Source organism: Girardinichthys multiradiatus, chromosome 19 (assembly GCF_021462225.1).
Source record: "Girardinichthys multiradiatus isolate DD_20200921_A chromosome 19, DD_fGirMul_XY1, whole genome shotgun sequence".
NCBI classification, from domain to species: Eukaryota; Metazoa; Chordata; class Actinopteri; order Cyprinodontiformes; family Goodeidae; genus Girardinichthys; species Girardinichthys multiradiatus.
The window spans coordinates 13,437,443-13,458,372 of record NC_061811.1 but is presented as its reverse complement, the minus strand read 5'-3'; the positions used below and the strand labels follow the sequence as shown (position 1 = coordinate 13,458,372).

Genomic DNA, 20,930 nt, shown 5'->3' with positions numbered 1-20,930 from the left:
TACTCCAAAAGCCGAGTCCTTTAACCTCAACCAAACTTTGCAGCTTAAGAGTATTTCCAGATTTCTTCCAACTCAAATCAGCTGCTAGGTTGTAGAAACTTGGGCACAGTTCGTGGTTCCCAACAGGACAATTATCCAAAATGGAGCGAATAAAGCTGTCAAACATGAAAATTCTTTAAAGGCCCTAATCTCAACCCAACAGAACACAACCCTGTGCCATAAAACCAGCCAATTTAAATACACTTCAGCAATTTCTGACAAATGGTCAAACATGCAGACAGAATTACCCCAGAAGTTTGTTGATTGCTCCAAAATGCAAAACTACGGTGGGAGTCGTTCAGCAGTAATCCATGTTGGTGTGAGGGTTCATAAACCTCTACAAGAGCTGATGAAAGTTTCAGTATAGCCTTAAATGGTATAAGATCCAACGTTTCTATAGTATTTATCACAGCGATAGAGACAATTTTAAAAATCTAAAATTACTTGAGAACCTCTTACTGCCTTTATGCATAATTCAGTTCTACACATCATTCATTCATTCAAGCTTTAATCACACACGCAAACACTGAGCGCGTGAGAGCAGATATTCAGGCCACAATCCCAGCTAGATCCAGACACTGACAGGAGGACCGAAACGCAGCAGCTTTATGTAAGACAGCCTGAATCACAAGCCACACATACATGAAAATTATTTATTCAAACTTTTACCTCCACTCCCATTTACTGCAAAATACTTCTATACAAAAAAATAATAAAATACAAATAACTACAAACCTGTGTTAAACATGTTGGATCAATATTTCTACGCCCAAAAACAGAGTAAATTTTTAAAACTCAACATAAAAACTTATACCGTTTCATGCATTATCAAGTTCCAGCTGGAATTGGGCCACCAGACTGAGATGATCCGAAGGGAATTTGTGGTTGGGAAGTCCGTTCATTGACCACAAGAGGTCCTCAGACAGGAGAGAGAGAGAACCAAGAAGCTTCAGACCCTTTTCTGCTGACTCTTTGTAAGCTAGGGGAAAAATGAGAAATACAAACAAACCACATGAGCACCTTAAAGCAGTGTTTCAGAGATTCAAAACTTAATCGTCAACTTCTTCAAATTCGGTCCTTTTACCTCTTTGATCTTTGGTAAAGGCACGTTTCGGAGAGTAGAAGATGTAGTCAACAGTAGCTCCGCCCTCAGAGTGCAGGGTCGTGACCTCTGGCCTGCCAGAACCATGAAGGACGTGTTTATAGACGGACCCCAGGTCCACTTGATGTCTGAGACAGTCTCTGAACCTGCAGGACCGATTCAGGACCGATCTTAGTTCTGCTTTTACAGAAATATCCTGTTTGTAATTGACCCATTTTATCATGTTTATGATATATAACATGATAATGACTATGCCTTTAAAATAAAATAAAGCACCTCTTGCTGGTAAGAGACACTATAAAATTTATTGTAGTGGAAAAATATTTTTGTGAACAAACCTGTAATAGTGTTGAACGTCCTCTGAGGTATCTGAGCTCAAAGGGAAAATAAGCAAGACATTTTAAATTCAAGGACAGGTATTTTACCTGATAGATTGCTGATTATTCAGTTAAACAATGAATTGGTCAACCAGGCATTATTAGCTGACTCACGTCCATAAATACACAAACAAGACCAATGAGGCAAGAAGTATATTATATTGCATCTGAAAGGCATTAATAATAATCTAAAACCATATTAAATAAATTATAAGTTTAATACAAAAGTCAATTCACATACAAAAATGCTTTGACTGTGGTAACTCCTGCATTAACAAGGATCTGGTTGGCTCTCCCGTCTCTGAGTAGTTTAGGGAGGATATTCTCTTGGTACCATCATATGTATGAAGTTAAATTTGTCTCAATATTATTCAATCAAAAAAAACTAATCTCAATTACAAAATATTAAGTTGTGATCAAAACTTTCAGTTTTTTCTCACAAAGAGAAAAAAGTTATTTGCAAAACATAAACTTTTATTTGCGCATGTCAAAAATCTTTGGTTACGAGTTTCGCTTTTTTGGTTTTGACACTGTTTTTGGTTGAACTAAAAGAATTTTGAGTTCTGAAAACATGAACATCCTGGGCGGGGCCTAAAGACGAACGCTGTAAGACGTTTCCCTATTGGTTAGCGCTGACTAAAGCAGCAGACTCTGATCCCCCGCATCTCTGAACTTCTGCTCGAACTGCAGGGCTTGCAGCGTCGCTTCAGTGAGGAGACATCAACTCTACAGAAGAAAACTGCGGTCAAGTGAGCCGACAGTCAGAAATACGCGGTCACGCCAGCCGACACCAGCTCTCTCTTAAAGATTAGCGTCGCGCATACAAGGCGCATTACGGTAATGGAGCAGAAAGGACACCGATCCTGGCAACGGTTGAGAAAATAAGAGGAAAACAGAAAAGTAACCTTCAGAACATTTATATTAATTACATTTTTACAACTTTCACATTCATGTTTTATGTAAAAGAATAAATATTTTATATTTTACTGTACAGTTTTGGAGAAATATCTTGTCAAAATACCTCAAAATGCTCAACCATTATATGCATTTGTCCCACTTTCAGGAATTTATTTATCCAAAACCATGAGAGGTGACAACACAATCTCTCCAGATTATATTAGAGGGCCACTTCCCAGGATCTCATCGACCTCACCAAAAAGAAGCGTTTGTGGTACTTTGTTGGGGTAGTTGTGTAACTGCAAGCCCTGCAGTTGGAGCAGAAGTTCAGAGATGCGGAGGATCAGAGTCTGCTGCTTTAGTCAGCGCTAACCAATAGGGAAACGTCTTACAGCGTTCGTCTTTAGGCCCCGCCCAGGATGTTCATGTTTTCAGAACTCAAAATTTGTTGAGTTCAACCAAAAACAGAGAGCGTCAAAACCAAAAAAGCGAAACTCGTAACCAAAGATTTTTGACCTGCGCAAATAAAAGTTTATGTTTTGCAAATAACTTTTTTCTCTTTGTGAGAAAAAACTCTGAAAGTTTTGATCACAACTTAATATTTTGTAATTGAGATTAGTTTTTTTTGATTGAATGTTATTTTTTGATTGAGATTAGTTTTTTTTGATTGAATGTTATTTTTTTGATTGAGATTAGGTTTTTTTTGATTGAGATTAGTTTTTTTTTGATTGAATGTTATTTTTTGAATTGAGATTAGGTTTTTTTTTATTGAGATTAGTTTTTTTTTATTGAGATTAGTTTTTTTTGATTGAATGTTATTTTTTTGATTGAGATTAGGTTTTTTTTTATTGAGATTAGTTTTTTTTTTGATTGAATGTTATTTTTTTGATTGAGATTAGGTTTTTTTTGATTGAGATTAGTTTTTTGTTTGATTGAATAATATTGAGACAAATTTAACTCCATAGATATGGATCTAACATATGCAGGCTAGATATTTTTGTAGGATGACCACCGGTAGGCAGTATAGAGCGTTGTTAAACGAAACTAGTTTTACTCATAATAAACAAAATATAAACCTGGTTGCAGTTCAGTTTGCCTGACCAATAAGCTTCTGTATAGTTACAGAAGTATTTACACGTCTTGAAGTTTTGTACTTATTAGGACAACATTTTACTGAAACCACAGCTTTAAGTCTTTTTGGGTACGTTTCTACCATATTTGCACATCTAATGTAAAGGCACACGTTTTTGCCCATACCTTTAAAATGGCTCAAGCTCAGTCAAACTGAATGGAGAGCATATGTGAATATGGGTTTTAAAGTCTTGCCACTGGTTCTCAATTAGATTTAGGCCTGGACTTTGACTGGGCCACTCTTAACACAAGTATATGTTTCTAAACCAAAACCGTTGCAGCTCTGTATGTATATTTAGGATTGTATGGGTGGAGGGTGAATCTACACCCCAGGGTCCTCATTATTCATTTGATTGGTAATAAAATGACCAATATATTTCACTTTTTAAAAACTTCAGGGGCACCGTTAGGGAATTTAAACAAAATTTTGACATCTGTACTGCTTGAATCTACATATTAAATTAGCAGTTTTAAATATGCATATTTTTTTACTTCTATGCAGAACCCTCTGTAAGCCTGGAGAGTTTTATTTTTTCTACTGCATGTGTGGACAACCTGGCCTGTTGTCAGTCACTCCTGGAATCAGAATCAGATCCTGGGGACGGACGCATGCGACTGGACAAAAGCGTAGCTGCTGCATGAATTCATGCGTGTACTTGCGAGTCCCTACGCAAGAACAGTGGAACAAGGGAAACATTTATACTACACATGTGAACCTGCTATTCAAATCATTATAACAAAAATACCACAACAAAACTATGCGATGTCTATCACTGACCTGAATTCTGACTATCAGTTTTAAACATATTCTCAGTGGTGTACTGGCAGATGTCCGAGATTCCCAGAGAGCTGGGCCACAGAGGAGCAAACAGCCTGTGATAACTGGGCTTGTATGAAAGGTCCTCTTGGCCTGAAACCTGTTGGACACAACAAACACAAGGTTACCTGACCCCTAAAGGTTATTTTAAAGTTCTCAGCAGGAGGATATTTGACACTAAGATTGCAAACAATTATTCTTCAGTTTTGTTTCCTCACCATCCATGTTGGAATACCCTGGTAGTATAGCTCACCGGTGGTGACCAGCTGGTACAGAGGCATGTAGGGGATGGCGTTAAAGTCTCCACAGAAGACAACATTACAGTGTTCACCTCTGGCCTTACAGGACTTTATCATGGCATCAATTTCTGCCAGCATTATTGCTAACTGGGCCAGCTTCACATCACCTCGCCTGGGGTTGAAGAGCAGGTGTGTGTTGGCCACGCAGAGGGGCGGGCCAGCCTCCTTGAGCTCGGCTCCTGTGGCGACCAGCGGCCGAAGCAGCAAAACGATGCCCACATTGTGTCGGTCCAACAGCTTGGTCTCAGGCCTAAAAAACTCCAGCTTGGAGACGGCGGCTTCAGTGAAGCATGTGCTCTGATAGCAAATGGCACAGCCATCTGTCTTTTTCCCTGTACGCCGCTGGTACACACAGGTGTAGCCTGTGGAAAAACATTTAACAGAATATATGATGATTTTGTCACATCACCAAACATTATAGATCTACTGTGTTGTCTCCGCAGCCCTACCCATCTGAGAAAGGGCAGGATGCAGGTCTTCATGGTAGTGGTTCTCCTGAACCTCTTGCAGACACAAAATCTACACACAGGAGGACAAGAACACACCAGAGTTATTAGTGGCTGTGCAACATTAGATATATAAAAAGGCATGCATCTGACTCACATCTGGTGCCCACTTTTCTATTTCACTTAAAAGCAGGCTGCAGCGGTAGTTCCACTGCAGCACCTCCAGGGGGCAGTGTGCATACAGATGCTGGTTCAACTCCAAAAGGTCTTGGGCAAGGATGTTGTAGGACATGACCGTGAAGTCCATTGAGGCCCTTTTGATTGTGAACGGGGTCAAAACACTCTCAGAAGCGGCGTCCAACTCCTCCCACACTCTCCACATCACTGGGTGAAGAACAAACGCTGAACTACTACAGGTTAGGGTTGAGAGAATAATTTTTATTTCAATAAAATTGATGCAAAAAATATTGAAAGATACTCTTTTGCATCAAAATCTGTATAATCGTACCCATTCTCATATTCCCAAAGTGTCGCACTTCTTCCGGCAGCAGCGCTGCAATAACAGAGACACAGCCCCTCACTTGACCAAAACAATGAGCTGCTGCCAGAAGTTTTAAACTGTGTTAACATGGCGAGTACATCCAGAATGTGTGTGTGTGTGAATATATATTTATATATGCAACTCTCTTTAGCCGACAAGACAAATGTAAAAGCGTTGTTCAGAGTAACTCGGAATGTCCGACCTCCGAGTACAAATGGAACGCACCATTCGTAGCCAACTGAGCAGTCAGCTGATAAGTGTTTTCCTGCATTAATTTGCACCACAGTAGAGCGGAGCAGGGTGCGAAACTGCACACCTGGCAAGCACATCTGGATGGGGAGCTCATAGTAAAATGAGTTTTCCCCCCTCCATTACTCCTCCTTAAAAGGCACTGGAGGCTAATGTGGCTAAAAACACAGGTTATGGTGGAGCCAGACTGAGGCTGATCACTAAAGAAAATTATATATATATTACTGGAAATACAGAAATTGTACAGGGCTGCTGCTGAATACATTTGCATGGACCAGATCCTTGTTAACACTGTAAAAATGTATTTTGAATGCGTCAGATCCAAAACACAACTTATTTTAGTATGGAGTGATCCTTTATTTGTCCCTTGGTAGTAAGATTTATTTGTATTAACAGCAAAAGAAGCTGGCTGCACACACAGTGCTGTATCCAAGCAAATTAGCAGAAAGTTAAGTAGAAGAAAAAAGTTGGCTGTGATAACTGATTTATTATATGAGTTTTACTTTTTGAGTTGAAGTATTAAAATAAATGAACTCATGAGTGACATTATTATTTACCGAGATGCTCCTGTAGCCAGGTTAAAACATTAAATTGTTATGTGAAAGAATATGCTCAGAAGTTATTTAAACAAAACTATAAATCCTTCCTACCTTCAAAGGGCTCTACAGTGGTGTAATAACTTGCCGCAGGAAAGCTCCATGGTGGGGAGAAAACTTCCTGTGATAGACCAGGTCCCACAGGAAAGTGCCAGCCAGTTTGTGCACCACGTAGTTCATCAGGTTTAAGATATGTTTGGGAGACTGAGTGAAGGGGGTTAGGTGCAAAGTCAGAATTACCAGCCCCATCAGCAGGCAAGTCTCTAGTGGTAACTATATTTTCATCCCAGCACTCAGTCACTGCAGATGCAGGTTCTTCTGGAGTCTTGGACTTGTCAGTGTTGGACGCTTGGAGTGTTTTCTTAGCAGAAATGACAGGCATTTCTAAGTTTGTAGTCTGGCTTTGATTCTGTTCAGGACAGCTGGTTTCTTGCATGCTTCCCTCCACCGTCAGGCATTTTAGCAAAGCCGAGTGTGCTCGCTGTTCACTGACATGATTGCCTGTAGAAGTGCTTTGATCTTTTTCATTTTGATTCCTATACATAATGTTATGGTTGATAACCTTTTCCCCATCATTCATTTTGGGACCTTCTCCCTCCACTGCTGACTCCACCTCTGTCATCTCTGGAGCTGCATCCTTCCTCCTGTCCTGCAGACCAGCTGACAGGGGTTCCTCATCCATGTTGGGACTTTGACTGTCTTCTTTTGTGACTGGTTCTTTTAACCTTTCTTTCGTCTCTCCACTCTGATCCTGCATGGTTGCTCCAGACTGGGCGTATTTGACTGTGACAGTATCACCATCCCAAACTGCTGTGCCATTAACTGCTACTGAAGTACGGTCACTTTTCTTTAAGGCATCTAAAGGACAGAATAAAAGCAGGACAATAGTGGTGCATTCATGCTCTGCTCAGACATAATTTAATTTGTTAGTAATACAATAAAAAGTGTGAAACTTTGGCCAAACTATCAGTAAAGAGAACTGTAAAACACACAGACTCGTGTTTGACTTCAGCCGTCACAGGGGGGCGTAAAAACACGTACCAACTAGCGCCAGTTAGCAGTTTAAACAAATATATATTAACACAGAGGAAAATTCAGGAGAGGAAACGTGTTAACTTTCAAAACCAGAAGATGTGAACGCAAAAAAAAGACCCCAACAGTAGCCAAGTAAACTTTACGCACATAAAAGAAACTGCTCGCTCAGCACCAAACTTTACCTTAGCAACAATTAGCCCACAGCGGCGGCTAAAGAGTAAAACCAAACCTAAGCTTCATTTAAACTAAGTAACGTAACGTCTTCACATGTTACAGTTAGATGTACCTGGCGGTCGACGCGACAAGAACCGAACCAACGGATAGAGCGCATAAAACAACAAAACACCAATCATGATTTTTCTACTGAAATCAGCGCATGCGCACTTGGTTGTTGGTGTTAGAGCCTGTGGATAAGGCAAGCAAAATTATCATATAATTTGCACAGATCAGGTACAATGTTGTGGACCCCTGTACTGTACTGTATGTAGAGCACAGAGCATTCTGTCTGTTCACCTCTGTCATCAACAAATAAAAACTCTTGCACCTTAATAATAATAATAATTCATTTCAAAAATACTTTATTAATCCCAAAGGGAAATTAGGTATTGTAGCTCATATTATACAGGTTTCTTCGAAGAGCCGTTGCAGATGCCGATGGCTGTTAATAACAAAGAGTACATAATAAAAAAGAAACTAAACGTATATATAAAAATGAGTAATTATGTTATAGATTAAAAGGTAATCGAACATTGTTTCCTTCTTTTATTTTTTGATTTTCTCTTTTTGGGACTTTTTTCCGAGGAAACACAATATAGTCATAAATGAGGAAACAGCAGGTACTGAGATAATCATCTAGCTATATTCAGTTTATCACAAGATCCAAAACAGGGGTGAAAATATGCTTATAAGACATTATTAAAGGCATTTAGATTAAATAACAAAATACAACAACACACATCAAAGATAAACTTAAGAATTTCTTAAGAAGATCAAAGATAAATAATATAAAATCTATATGTAAAAGGACTCAGCTAAGTTTAATTAAAAGCTGTGCTAAATAGGTTTTGTTTTTAAAAAGCTCAACATGCACTCAGGTTTTCAGGAAGGCTGTTCCAAAGGCGAGGGGTGTAATAAAATGACACCAAACTGTGAGTTTTTGTTTTCACTTCATGTACCAACAGAAGACCTTTATTAGAAGACCTGAGGGGTCTGGGGAGCTGGTAGGGTAAAATATGTTGGGATAAATAGGTTCGACTAGAACCAGTAAGACTTTCAAGACTTATTAAGTCAATTCTTAAAAGTCTTCACTATTTTTCCAGCTGAATTTTGTATTCATTGTTACACCCAGGAACTGATATGGGGGGGAAAAAATATGAGACACTACTGAAAAGGGTCGAACAACAGTTGAATTTATCCATAACAAAATAAAGTTGCATCTAAAAAGAAAATGAGAGAAAATAATGAGGCAAGAGGAGGAGAAAAAGGCTTTAGATTGTCAAATCACAAGCTAATGTTATCAGTGACCCAAAACATAGTCTGCTCTCTCAATCACTGCATGCATGTTGGAGCATTTCACAATACAACTAGCTTTCAATTAACCAAACAACTGCTGCAACCATTGTCGTTTCTATGTGTAGAAATATGCAACTCCTACCTCCCTATTCATGTTACTGACAGAAGAAATATCTACTGTCTGGCTAGGATTCATGCACAAGGATGAACTAGTGAGTGATAGTCTTCAATCTTTTATTAGTGCAAAAGTTGCATGGACAAACTTAGAGTGGCCATGTCACTACATGACAAATGGACAAGTGGGGTTGTTATAAAGTCACATGGCCTCACTAACATAATCTTGGTTGATGTATCTTTATTTTTACATTTTCTTCATACCACCATGAATAAACTTAAGCAAAGCAGATGGATGCTGATGAGTAGGAGTGTGGATTGATTATATGTTGGAACATTCTACCAAATTATTAGGACCACAAAAATGTTCCTAAAACCATTTTAACCATAAATTAGAAAACATGAGCTTGCTGCGCTTTTTTTCCGATGCCTAAAGTTACCTTCGCAGGAACAGAATGGGAACCACGCCGATGCATGAATTGTTAATAGCACTCTGCATGACACATAATCTCAGGGGTAGAATTACCTTCTGGATGTAACAAGCCAATGTTTTTTTCACAGTACAAACTCTTTCAAGGCACATTAAATGGTTTTAAAGAGAAGTATAACACATTAGCTTGGACATAAGGCTATAATGTCCATTCTCTCCATTGAGGAACTTAGCTTGAAAGATGAAGACTGTCTTTCACCAATCGTGTCACAAGCCACAGACACTGACTCTGACCAAGACTTGGACTCCGACGGTGAGTTCCTGAAATGATTATTTGTTTCATTTTTGAAAAAGCGTTTACTGCTATAAAGTATTACATTTACCGTGTATTATAAATACATAGGGGATTACCTTTCTGATCCATCTCAATACATTAGAATATCATTAAAATATTATTTTATTACTGTACCTAAATACAAATATTAAACTCTACTGCAACGTGACAAATAAGATGATTCAAGTTTTTATTTCAGTTAATTGTGATGATTAAACTAGGGAAAAGCTGACCCTTTGTTTGTCAGAATATTAAAATATTACATAAGGCCACTGAAAAAAAATTGTTTTCATACAGACATGTTATTTCCATGTTTTGGCTGACATGATTAAGGGGAGAACTGCTGACATGACATTTGTCCATCAGACAGTTGTTGACACCCTCCACAAGGAGGATAAGCCACAAGATGCCATTGCTAAATACTCTCACTGTTCACAGAGGGCTGTATCCAAACATTTTAATGAAAAGTTAAGTGGAAGAAAAAAGTTAAGCTGAAATAAGGTGCACAAGCAACGGACTTTCACGGACATTCACAAGGCATGGCCTACAGCTGGAGTTGTTAGGGACATGGACTACAACTGTCACATTTCTTGTGTTAGGTCATTCCTAAACCATAGACAAGACCAGACCCAACAATGTAGACAAGCAAAAATTCACTATTAAAGCACCTCTGCAAAGCCACAGCCTGATTATCTCCATGTGATGTTACATTGCTGCAGTAATTCATGCAAAGGAACCCCAACCAAAAATTAAATGTACTTTACAGTACTTAGCCACACTATACAGAGGGCAGACATTTATGTTTTAAAGAATTGTTTTTTAACTGATGTTATGCAAACTCAGAGAAAATCAACATCACCAAAGAGATGTCTGTCGCTGAGGTGTACATGGAGGCCTGCAAACTGGTGGGTGTGGTTCCGGTTTCGTACTTTATTCGAAACCTTGGCTCCCCCACAATGACACTCACCCACCATGGGCTCGGATCCTTAGGTTGCAAAGCACTCGCTATCGCTTTGGTGGTGAGTTTAAAATGCGATTTCTGTCACAAAATGTTTGAAAAGATGATAAATCTGATGAGCTGTATTTATTCTAGTCTGATGTGCACATCAGGACTCTTGAGCTCGCATACAATCACATTCAAGCTGAAGGGGTCAAATGTCTGGTGGAGCTGCTGAGGGCTAATTTTACTATTCAGCACCTGGTATGTAAAGACTGAACAATTACCACCAGAGGGCGCAAGCGGCATAAAGAACCAGGATTTCACAAAACATCAATTTGTGTTTGTTTCAGGATTTATCAAACAATCATTTGAAATCTGAAGGAGCTGAGCATGTAGCTAAAATGTTGCTGGACAGCATTTCTCTGAAGTCTATAAAACTTTCAGGTAATGTGCCAATTAACTGCATTTAGACGTTTGGGTGTTTTGAACTTTTATTTGGAGGCTGATGTCAAGGGTAAACATTTTTAAAAGGCAGCCACCTAATGTAATCATTTAGTTGTTTTTTTATTTGCAGGAAATGGATTCACAGATGATGATGCTAGCCATTTCACAGAAGCACTGTCAGTAAGTTACCAATAAACCAAAAAAGTTACATTTTATTTGGTTGTTAATTAAACTGATCACATTGTTTTCATTTCTGCTTTTAGACCAACTCCAGGATAAAGGATCTGGACCTGAGCCATAATAAGTTTTGTGGGAGAGGAGGAGAACATTTGGGACAGCTACTGGGTATGGTAAAGTAAATGTGTCTAAATCATAGTGGTTAGAGAGGTGAAGAAAATACTGGGAAAAATATCCTCCTAACTTCAACAGCAAACAATGAGGGCCTGGAGGTTCTGGATCTCAGCTGGAATCATCTTAGAATGAAAGGGGCTGTGGCTTTTTCTGCAGGGTTTAAGGTTTGACTAAATAACAGAAAGCATTTCCTTACTGGTTGAGCCATTTGACATTATCTTATTACATTTTATATTCCAAGGTGAATATGATGCTGAAACATCTGGATTTATCGTGGAATGGTTTCGGAAATGAAGGAGCCCTGGCCATGGGTGAGGCCCTAAAGTTCAACAACACTCTGGTGCATCTCAACCTCAGCTACAACTGCCTCACCAACGAAGGTGTCAGCATGCTCTGCAGAGGTCTCGAATACAATGAAACGCTACGAGTCCTCCTGGTGGGTTAATGGACCGGGCTGCATTTGGTCCGACTGTTTTCAGATATACTGTAGGATAATGTTTTGTATCTTTACCTCTGCAGCTGGCTTATAACTCTATAACAGTAGAGGGCGCTCTGGCCCTGGTCAATGTGGTGAAGAACACACCAAAAACAGCTCTGGAGCAGATCAACATATGTGTGAGTGGTTCTGGTTCTGTTATGTTATAAGTATTTAATAAGATTCACATTTAGAGTGCTTTGCAAAAGTATTCATACCCCCTGAATGTTTCTGACAGTTGTCAAGTTACAACAACAAACCTCAGTGTATTTCTGTAATAGACCATCAGATTTAACTGGGCCAGTTTAACATAAATATGTGTTGATCTAAACCATTCTATTGTAACCCTTGCTGTAATTTTAGGGCTGCTGTCCTGCTGAAAGGTCAGCCTCAAGTCTCAAGACCTTTCACAACCTCTATCAGGTTTTCTTTCAGCATTGCCCCATATTTAACTCCATCCCTCTTCTCATTAACTGTGACCAGCTTCCCCTTCCCTACTGGACAACATAGCATCCTCTGAGCATTATGCTGCCATCACCATCTTTCGTCAGTGCTTTCTAACAAACCTCTAAGGCATTTGCAGAACAACTACATAAATATACTGAGATTATATTACACACAGGTGGACTTAGTTTAGTAATTAGATGGCATCTGAAGGTAATTCTTTGTGCTGGATTTTATTTACAAGTATCAGAATAAAGTTGACACTGCCATTTTAGACTTTTATTTGTTAACTATTTTAAAAAACAATGCACCACCTTGTGATGATCCAACAAATAAAACACCCATAAAAAACATTCAGGTTTGTGGTTGTAACATGCTTGCAGGGCACTGTACATGCAGTTTAATTAGCTATCACAGTGCAGGTCAAGGTTCAAATAAATAAAGAGCATTTTTTATTCACACACAAAACACAGTTTTATCCATTTTGTCTTTAAACTGAACAGAATGTTCTGGTGAATGAGAACTTTGTGAATCTGTTGGACCTGACTTGTCAGGAGCATCCTGATCTGGATGTGCAGTATGAAGGAGTCGGAGGTTTTATCGCTCATAAACCACCCAAACGAGTCGATCCAATGAAAATCATTCAGGTTGGCTGAGGCTTCTGTTTTAAATAAGAGAATCTACATACCTTGCTTGATATTAGTAAAAAACATTCTCCTATATTCATGAAAGGTGTAAAAAAAATCATACCAGTTATACATATTTATATATTTTGATGTTTAAATCACTAAAATCCTTCCTCCCATTATTTCTGAAGGATTATCTGGATAAACGCAAGCTGCGTCTCTGGGATTTCTTTCGGAATATTGACAAAGACGGCACCATGCGAGTCCCTGTTTCTGACTTCAGGAAGGCAGTTCAGGTTTCAAAACCCAATTAATAAATCACATATAATAATAATGTAATGTTTTATTACATTAATGTGCAACATCCATTAGTTATACTTCATTGCAACAATTTTTCAGGCTTTTTGAGAGGATGTCATAATTTTGTTTGTTTGTTTGTTTTTATGATCTAAAATAATAGTCAAACTCTTAATTATTTGTTTATTGAAAAAGAATAAAGTACTTTGAAACAGGTTCAGATAGCCTGCAGAATCTACGGCTTTAAATGATTATAGAGAGTACTGAGTCCTTTGAAGTAATGCATCAGACGAAGAAATATTCTGCTGATCTCTCAGGATAAATTGTGTGTGTATGTGTTTGAAACTGCTAGCAATCAAGCATTCCCTTGGACCGATACCAGATCGAGGAGCTGATTCACAGGCTTGATCGGGACCGGACAGGAGTAGTAGATTACAGGTGAGTGTTTCCCATCCTGATTATGCTAACTGGCAGGTTTTCTGGGTAACACCGTGTACATTACTGTTCAATCATGAGATGTATTCCTTGCTGAAGTTTAGATATCAAATATGAATGACACCCCATCTTTAATAATCTTGTTGTCATGCACAGGTACTAACTCCCTTTAAGGTTTTTCACATTTTGTCACATTATGACCACAGCATTTCATTTATTTGCACAGAGCGGGTCCCAGATGATATGGGGCCGTAAACATAATTCAGTCGGGGGACCCTCCTCTATTTGAGCCCAACTGACTCACAGCACCACTGATTTTATTTCATTTCATACTGTACAGTATCTTTTTCTCCTGTTGTACGTTTGCCCTTACTGTTTTCTTATTTTTACCTATGTGTTAATCTGCATGCTTTCATATGCCTGCACATCACAAGGCATTTTATTCTATTCTATTCTATTCTATTCTATTCTATTCTATTTTATTCTATTCTATTTTATTCTATTCTATTCTAGTGTAGTCTAGTGTAGTCTAGTCTAGTCTATGTTTTTCCATGTTTGATATTGTTTGCATTATGCATTTACAACTGCTGAGCCAACAATGACTTGGCCTTATGATGTATTTTACTTTATTACACAAACCTAACAATGTTTACTAATATGTCAATTCGGATAATGATAAAAAGCTCTCCAAACTCTCCCAAATCTTATAGATTATCATTGTCCCATAAAATTACAGTCACTGCAGTACTTTTGAAAAACATGTAATCCAAATTAGAATGTTGAAGAATAAACACAGTACTTTGTGCTGTTTAGGACACACAGCTGACCAGCCTAATCAATGCTTTTAAACTGAAATCGTTACAAAACCAGATACTTTATCAGTTCATTAAAACAATTCATGGATTTCTGTTGGTTTTTGCAGCATCTTACTTCAAATGTGAATTTCTAGGAGGAGTAGCAATGTTTAACGGTGTGTTTACAAGCAACCATAAAAAAGCTCTATTACTCGTTGTTTTTAGGGGGTTTTACAGTTGTGATGTGCATAAAATATCTTCCAGCCTCAGACACAAGCAGCAGAAATGATTAAATTAGCTTAATTACAATTTTGATGACATGAGTTTTGAGCTATGAAGGTTTACCACGATGTGTTTTAATGCAATTGTCAGAATTTAGGCCAGCAGGGAACCTTAACTATTGTGGATGTTGGGCTCAGGATGATGTGCAGTGGTAGTTTTCTGCCATACAGCATTTTGAATGCAAGCTGAAAAGTTTGAATTTTGTTTCATTTGATCAGAGCTCCTTCTTCCATATGTTTGCTGTATCCCCTAGATGGATTGTAGCAAACTGCAGACAGGATTTCGTATGGCTTTTATTAACAACAGCTTTCGTTTTGCCACTTTTCCATAAAAGCAATATTTATGGGGTGGACTACTAATTCTTTCAACTGAGGTGTGGGTTCTTTTACCTAACCCTAATTTAAACTTCTCCATGGCTTTCTCCCTGATCTGTCTGCTGTGCTCTTTGGTCTTCATTATGCTGTTTGTTCACTTAGTGTGGTGACATTTTCTTTTCCTTCAGGGGACTGGCAGATACAAGAAAACAGATGATGAGAGATCACCGACGTCAGCTGAAGAAAGTAGAGTCCCGTCAGAAGAAAGAGAAGCAGAAGAGTGACCGCATACTGCAGACCTTCCAGACCGCAGTGGAAGCCGTCACACCTCGCAGCTCCATGATCATCTCCCCAGGAGGTGCCAAAGACGAGTCCGGTGGCCCCCAGCCCTTTTCTGCTACCCCGCTCAGTTCCTGGCACCACATTGTCATGTCAAACAGCAGCCGCTACTCCGTCACTAACCTGAGCGGTGAACATGTCCATCTCCCCATGTTGGGAGGAATCTCCCCTTACTATCGTCCCACCAGTTCTCCAGCGATGCGGTCCTACTCTCAACCCAACCTGCTGGCTGACTCTTCCCACTCTCCAACAAACAAATCCATCTCTGCTCAGGGCATTCGCTCTGATCTAGAGATGGAGCACAGCAAGCTAAGTCCTACTGAGAACAGCCTGACCAGGTCCAGGCCTGCTCTTAGTGCAGAACAGCCAGAGAGTAAAGTCAAAACTAAGAAATTAAAGAAACGAAAACTGAAGAAGCACATTGATAAAAGCTCAAAGAATCCTACAAAAAGCATCAAGTAACGTCAGCTTTGTGATTTAAGAAAAAATATGGAGTCTTACTGAAAATATTTGCCATTCTTTGACAGTCTTCTTTATTCTGCTGTGAAAACTACTTCCCCTCTTACAGATTCCTTCAGTTTGGGATAATCAGTTTCAGATAATGAAATAATTTTAATATCAGACAAAGACAACCTAACTAAAGACATTAAAATTAAAATAATGAAATTGGAGTAGAAATCTATATATTTTTTCAAGAATCATTCTTAAATTTTATTGTTTTCATGTCTTGATTTACTTTTGTTGATTTAATTTGTCTTTTTAGTTTAGCTATTTTTGTGTGCAGCATTTGGGTTTTTGAGTTTCAATCATTTTTAATGCACTTTATAAATAAACGTGCGTATTTATTGAATAATGTCTGTTTCCTTATTGCTTTTGCTGCATGTTATACACTATTTATGACCTCCTCTCTGGCAAACCCACACATGCACCGGGATAATTTTCTGCAGACATGTGACCATTTATTATCTGGGTACTAAAGATGACGGGAAGTGCACATAGTGTCATCTGCCTGGGCTAACAATGCTGTGAAGTGTGGCAGGTGTTGCATCCAGGAGTAGCTTCTGACAAGCTATATAAATGGTAAAGAACAAGCCATCTCAGTCATAACAACCCAGACTGCACAATGATCAAGACTCTAATACTCTCAGCACTGCTGAACTCCACAGCAGCCATGGGGGTATGTATGGCAGGGCCTGAAAATATTATTTCACACATTTCTTGCATCAGTCATCATCTGATCTTTGTTTCCCTTCACTCCTTGTCGCAGGTTGTAGGCCTGTGGAGTGCAGGGAGTGTAAGAAATGGGACAGCAGGTGGGGAGAGGTGCACCTGTGATGCCTTCCTGCCCGGTCCAACTTTTCCTGTTGGTGATTTGGTGGTGTTGGAGCAGACAGCTTTTGATATCTCACACAACCTGGAGCTGGAAATGGGCAAGGTACTCAGAGATATGTGATGTGTTGACCAGAGCCTTGCAAAGGTATTCACACCACAAATATTAATGTATTTAGCTTGGATTTATGTAAAAGACTAACACAAGTCACCTTTGCTTAGATATTCCTAAATATAATCAAATGATACAACCTGTCCTAAGAACAAACCAAATTAGTCAGTAAAGTCCACTTTTTAGTTTGCTGATCTGGGCTGCTCTCCTGTTCACAGTTAGCCACAAGCCATGTAAGGGACGTAGTAAACATGTGGAAGAAGGAGCTTTTGGCTGAAATGCCTAACCCAATGGATAAAAGCAAACACCCTGAACACATCATCCCCAATATTAAACATGGGGGTGACAGCATCATGCTGTGGGGATGCTTTTGATCAGCAGGACTGAGTTGATGGATAAATGGTTGGAGCTAAACATGGGGGCCATTCTGGAAGAAAACGTTTCAGATGGAGCAAAAGACTTGACACTCAGGTGAAGGGTAATGCTACAACTGGACAATACAGCCAGAGCTACAAACGTATGGATTAGATCAACGCATATTTATGTGCTGGAGTGGCCCAGTCAAAGTCCAGTCATAAATCCAATTGAAAATGGGTGGCAACACTTGAAAATTGCTGTTCACAGATAATCTTCATCCAATCTGACTGAGCTTGATCTATTTTGCAAATTGAATAGGCAAACATTTGTGTCTAGATGTGAAAAGACTTGCAGCAATTACTGCAAATTCAGTGTATGAATACTTTTGCAAGGCATTGTAACTTCCCCATTATGAGTAAAAATCCTGAAATCTACAATGAAATCTCTTATTTCCAGATGCAGGAATTTGAAATTAAGATCACAGTGTATGCAGAAAAGATCAAAAAGCTGACAGTGGAAATCGAAACTATGGAGAAGAATCCTGATGACTACAATGAAGCCGACTTTGAAGAGATAAAAGTGCAGATTAAACAAGTGGAGGCTCTGATTATAGAGCTGCAGCTCTCCGTCAGTGCTTCGGTCGTTGTCTTTGAGTCCCTGCATGTACAGGTATGTCATGAACTGTATACAAACTGAAGGTTGACTGGTAAACCATTTTAATCTTTGACTAATGCAAAAGCATGTGTAATCTTACAGATCACTGTCATGGTGGCGACCCTCGAAAGACTGGAGAAGATCTATGACAAGAATTTAGTCCTTTCAACCCGCAGAGAGTACATAAAGATGCAGTTTCAGCTCGAGGAGTGTGAGAGACGCCACCAGGAGCTGTTCAACCCCAACATCGGTGAGCTGATTCACACAATCACATAAACTGGGAACCTTCACTGAACTCATATAACTGATTATCCTCTCCCTCTGCAGGCTCTTGCGCTCACTCTGGTATAATCAGGGTCAGCAAGCCTGTGGTAAGCCATCTGAATGCCCATCTAAGCAAGAACTACTTATATGGAGGCTGGGGTAAAGATTCAAATCCTATTCCTGACAGAGAGTCTATGTATTGGTACTCCGGTTACAACACTGCTTCCATTACGGAGATCAGGTTCTACACCAACTACAAGAACCTCATTCTGGGAACCCCCTTTCTGCATCACAGCCTGCCCAGCAATTGGTACGGCCAAGGAAACAACTTTGTAGTCCGCGATAACACCCTGTATTATCAGATAAATAGCCCGTTCGGACTGGGCAAACTCAATTTCACCACCATGAAATATGAATCCAGGGTGGTTGCCAAGGCCTCATCCCAGTTCTCATACGCCAACTCCGCCAATCAGAACTTTGACTTTGCTGCAGATGAAACAGGCTTGTGGGTGACCTACGCTACAGAAGAGTCCGGGGGTCGGATAGTCATTGCTAGAATAAACGAGCCGTCCTTTGGGATTGAGGACCAATGGGAGACCAGTGTTTATAAACCAGGTGTTACTAATGCCTTTATGATCTGTGGTGTTTTTTACGCAGTTAGGACAGTGGACACCTTAACTGAAGAGATATTTTACAAATACGACACCAAAACCAAACAGGAGGAGTACATTAGTATTCCCTTTGACAGGTTTCAGGGTGAGTATTCCAACCTGGATTACAATCCCACTGACCAGAAGCTCTACATGTACAACGATGGTTATTATGTGAGCTACCATCTCTGGTTTAACCACACAGTTAAAGCGACTGCGGCACCGTCTGTTTTACTGGTGACTTAAATAAATGTCTCTCCTTGATAGAGGTATCTGATATCAATCATTAATAATATGTTTAATGAATTAATGATTTTCTTTGTCTCCTTTTTCTTGTACCCCATCGTTTCCTGACTGTTAATAAATGACTTGAAGCATCCTAAGGGTGTTGTGTTCATGGTTATTTAACTGCTTGCCATTTTCTGCTATCTGGAAATAAGATGATTAATTATAAAATTACATCAAATGCAAATTGAATAAAACAATAAATGTTTTGTATTTAAAGACGATATAATCATGACTAAATTTTAGTTTGTTCCAATAACACAATATGCAACAGAATGGCCAGTTTGAGGTATATGAAACCTTTGTGAAGGCAAAATAAATTATCAAAGTAAATGCTGTCAAATGCAGAAAAACATAATAGAAACCTTCAAGACTTAAAAATTAAGTTAACAGAGAAATGATTTAGAGCCAATTTAACCCTCTCATATCCTTTTAGTTTGTGCTTCGTCCCATTTCCATTTGATAAAAAAAAAGGCTCTTTAAAAGATTGCCAGAAAGATATTATAAATTTTTTTTCCCAAATTCTCTCCAGAAAAGATGATGCCTTCAGTCACCACCATACATTGGATATATTTACAAGTTTTTAAACTTTTTTAATCCATGTAGATTTTTTTCTTTTCAACCTATATAAGCAAACTGGTAGTTTTATAGTTAATGACAAATCTATCTTTGCTCAGAGAGAAACAATAAAACATGACATTCTGAAGGGATTTCAACATTAGGAAATCATAAAATACATAAAAAAAGAAATGAAATTACATATTTTAGCTTGTCAGAAAAAAAAACCATTTGTAAATTAGGAGTCAGTGGCATAAAAAAAGCAGAAGAGAAAAAACTAACATTTTGTCTGAAAACCATTTAAAAGACTGAAAGAAATTTTTTTTTTAACCAAAATTCACAACCTCACCATATAAACTAAACTAAACTAAACTAAACTAAAATATCTCCAAGGTTTAAGCATTTCTGGTGCTTGCATATTAGTGGCAGAATCACGATTTTGCACACCTTGGATGTTACTAGTGAACACGTTATTAAACTCGGTTCCTCCTCTGGTCTGACCAACTGACAGGTCAGACTCATACATTTAGAGTAAAATTCAATTCAGTTTATTTATATAGCGCCAATTCACAACACATGTCGTCTCAAGGCATTTCACAAAGTCAGTTCAATCGAATTATACAGATTTCAAGTCAAGTACATACATTCCAACTAATCCTAAGTATCGAACAGTACAGTCAAATTCAGTGTTTATTCAAATTAGTTAAAAAGTTTTTGTATCTAAGGGAACCCAGCAGATTGCGGCAAGTCAGTGACTTGTAATGAAAGTGGACAGTCACTGGCGCTGACTTTCCAGCAACCCTCATACTGAACATGCATGTATCGACAGTGGAAAGGAAAAACTCCCTTTTAACAGGAAGAAACCTCCAGCAGAAGCAAGCTCAGTGTGAGCGACCATCTGCCATGACTGACTGGGGGTTTCAGAGAACAGAGCAGAGACACAAAGAACAAAGAAGCACTGATCCAGGAGTACTTTCTATGGGAAGGAAAAGTAAATGTTAATGGGTGTAGCTCTTTTAGTGGTTTCATCTATGAAGAAAGAACAGATAAACTCTGAGCCA

At 38.8% G+C, this 20,930-nt stretch overlaps 3 protein-coding genes across 5 annotated transcripts; 2 read left to right on the top strand and 1 right to left on the bottom strand.

Moving 5' to 3' along the window:
• Positions 1-678: 678 nt before the first annotated feature.
• On the bottom strand, positions 679-7,945 carry angel1 (angel homolog 1 (Drosophila)). 3 transcript variants are annotated; one of them, XM_047345149.1, is made up of 10 exons: positions 7,816-7,945; positions 6,549-7,352; positions 5,266-5,492; positions 5,112-5,181; positions 4,582-5,024; positions 4,325-4,463; positions 4,102-4,212; positions 1,480-1,510; positions 1,124-1,287; positions 679-1,018 (listed from the first exon to the last, which is right to left on the bottom strand). In XM_047345149.1, the coding sequence occupies exons 1-10, from the start codon at positions 7,880-7,882 to the stop codon at positions 858-860; spliced, it is 2,217 nt and encodes a 738-aa protein (XP_047201105.1). In that variant the 5' UTR covers positions 7,883-7,945; the 3' UTR covers positions 679-857. The 3 variants fall into 3 exon arrangements, with proteins under 3 accessions (XP_047201105.1, XP_047201106.1, XP_047201107.1); XM_047345150.1 differs by having other exon boundaries at positions 7,712-7,847; XM_047345151.1 differs by lacking the exon at positions 7,816-7,945 and having other exon boundaries at positions 5,266-5,518; positions 6,549-6,674.
• Positions 7,946-9,760: 1,815 nt separating this feature from the next.
• On the top strand, positions 9,761-16,347 carry LOC124855773 (leucine-rich repeat-containing protein 74A). The gene is made up of 13 exons (XM_047345847.1): positions 9,761-9,898; positions 10,763-10,938; positions 11,013-11,120; positions 11,210-11,303; positions 11,434-11,483; positions 11,567-11,648; positions 11,733-11,818; positions 11,896-12,090; positions 12,174-12,269; positions 13,077-13,220; positions 13,391-13,495; positions 13,849-13,934; positions 15,510-16,347. Exons 1-13 carry the CDS (start codon positions 9,790-9,792, stop codon positions 16,120-16,122), a joined length of 1,944 nt encoding a protein of 647 aa, XP_047201803.1. The 5' UTR covers positions 9,761-9,789; the 3' UTR covers positions 16,123-16,347.
• A 436-nt stretch (positions 16,348-16,783) lies between these two features.
• On the top strand, positions 16,784-19,409 carry LOC124855839 (olfactomedin-4-like). The gene is made up of 5 exons (XM_047345955.1): positions 16,784-16,837; positions 16,928-17,095; positions 17,915-18,127; positions 18,215-18,362; positions 18,440-19,409. The coding sequence occupies exons 1-5, from the start codon at positions 16,784-16,786 to the stop codon at positions 19,270-19,272; spliced, it is 1,416 nt and encodes a 471-aa protein (XP_047201911.1). The 3' UTR covers positions 19,273-19,409.
• The last annotated feature ends 1,521 nt before the right edge of the window (positions 19,410-20,930 follow it).

Bases quoted from the DNA above. Each gene is read 5' to 3' on its own strand.
- angel1 (XM_047345149.1), bottom strand. From the start codon at position 7,882: ATGATTGGTGTTTTGTTGTTTTATGCGCTCTATCCGTTGGTTCGGTTC. The intron at 5,493-6,548 runs GTAGGAAGGATT...TTCTTCACCCAG, and splicing joins CACTGTAGAGCCCTTTGAAG to TGATGTGGAGAGTGTGGGAG. The intron at 4,464-4,581 runs GTGAGGAAACAA...TGTGTCCAACAG, and splicing joins AGGGTATTCCAACATGGATG to GTTTCAGGCCAAGAGGACCT.
- LOC124855773 (XM_047345847.1), top strand. From the start codon at position 9,790: ATGTCCATTCTCTCCATTGAGGAACTTAGCTTGAAAGATGAAGACTGT. The intron at 11,819-11,895 runs GTTTGACTAAAT...TTATATTCCAAG, and splicing joins CTTTTTCTGCAGGGTTTAAG to GTGAATATGATGCTGAAACA. The intron at 12,091-12,173 runs GTGGGTTAATGG...TTACCTCTGCAG, and splicing joins AAACGCTACGAGTCCTCCTG to CTGGCTTATAACTCTATAAC.
- LOC124855839 (XM_047345955.1), top strand. From the start codon at position 16,784: ATGATCAAGACTCTAATACTCTCAGCACTGCTGAACTCCACAGCAGCC. The intron at 16,838-16,927 runs GTATGTATGGCA...TCCTTGTCGCAG, and splicing joins ACTCCACAGCAGCCATGGGG to GTTGTAGGCCTGTGGAGTGC. The intron at 17,096-17,914 runs GTACTCAGAGAT...TCTTATTTCCAG, and splicing joins TGGAGCTGGAAATGGGCAAG to ATGCAGGAATTTGAAATTAA.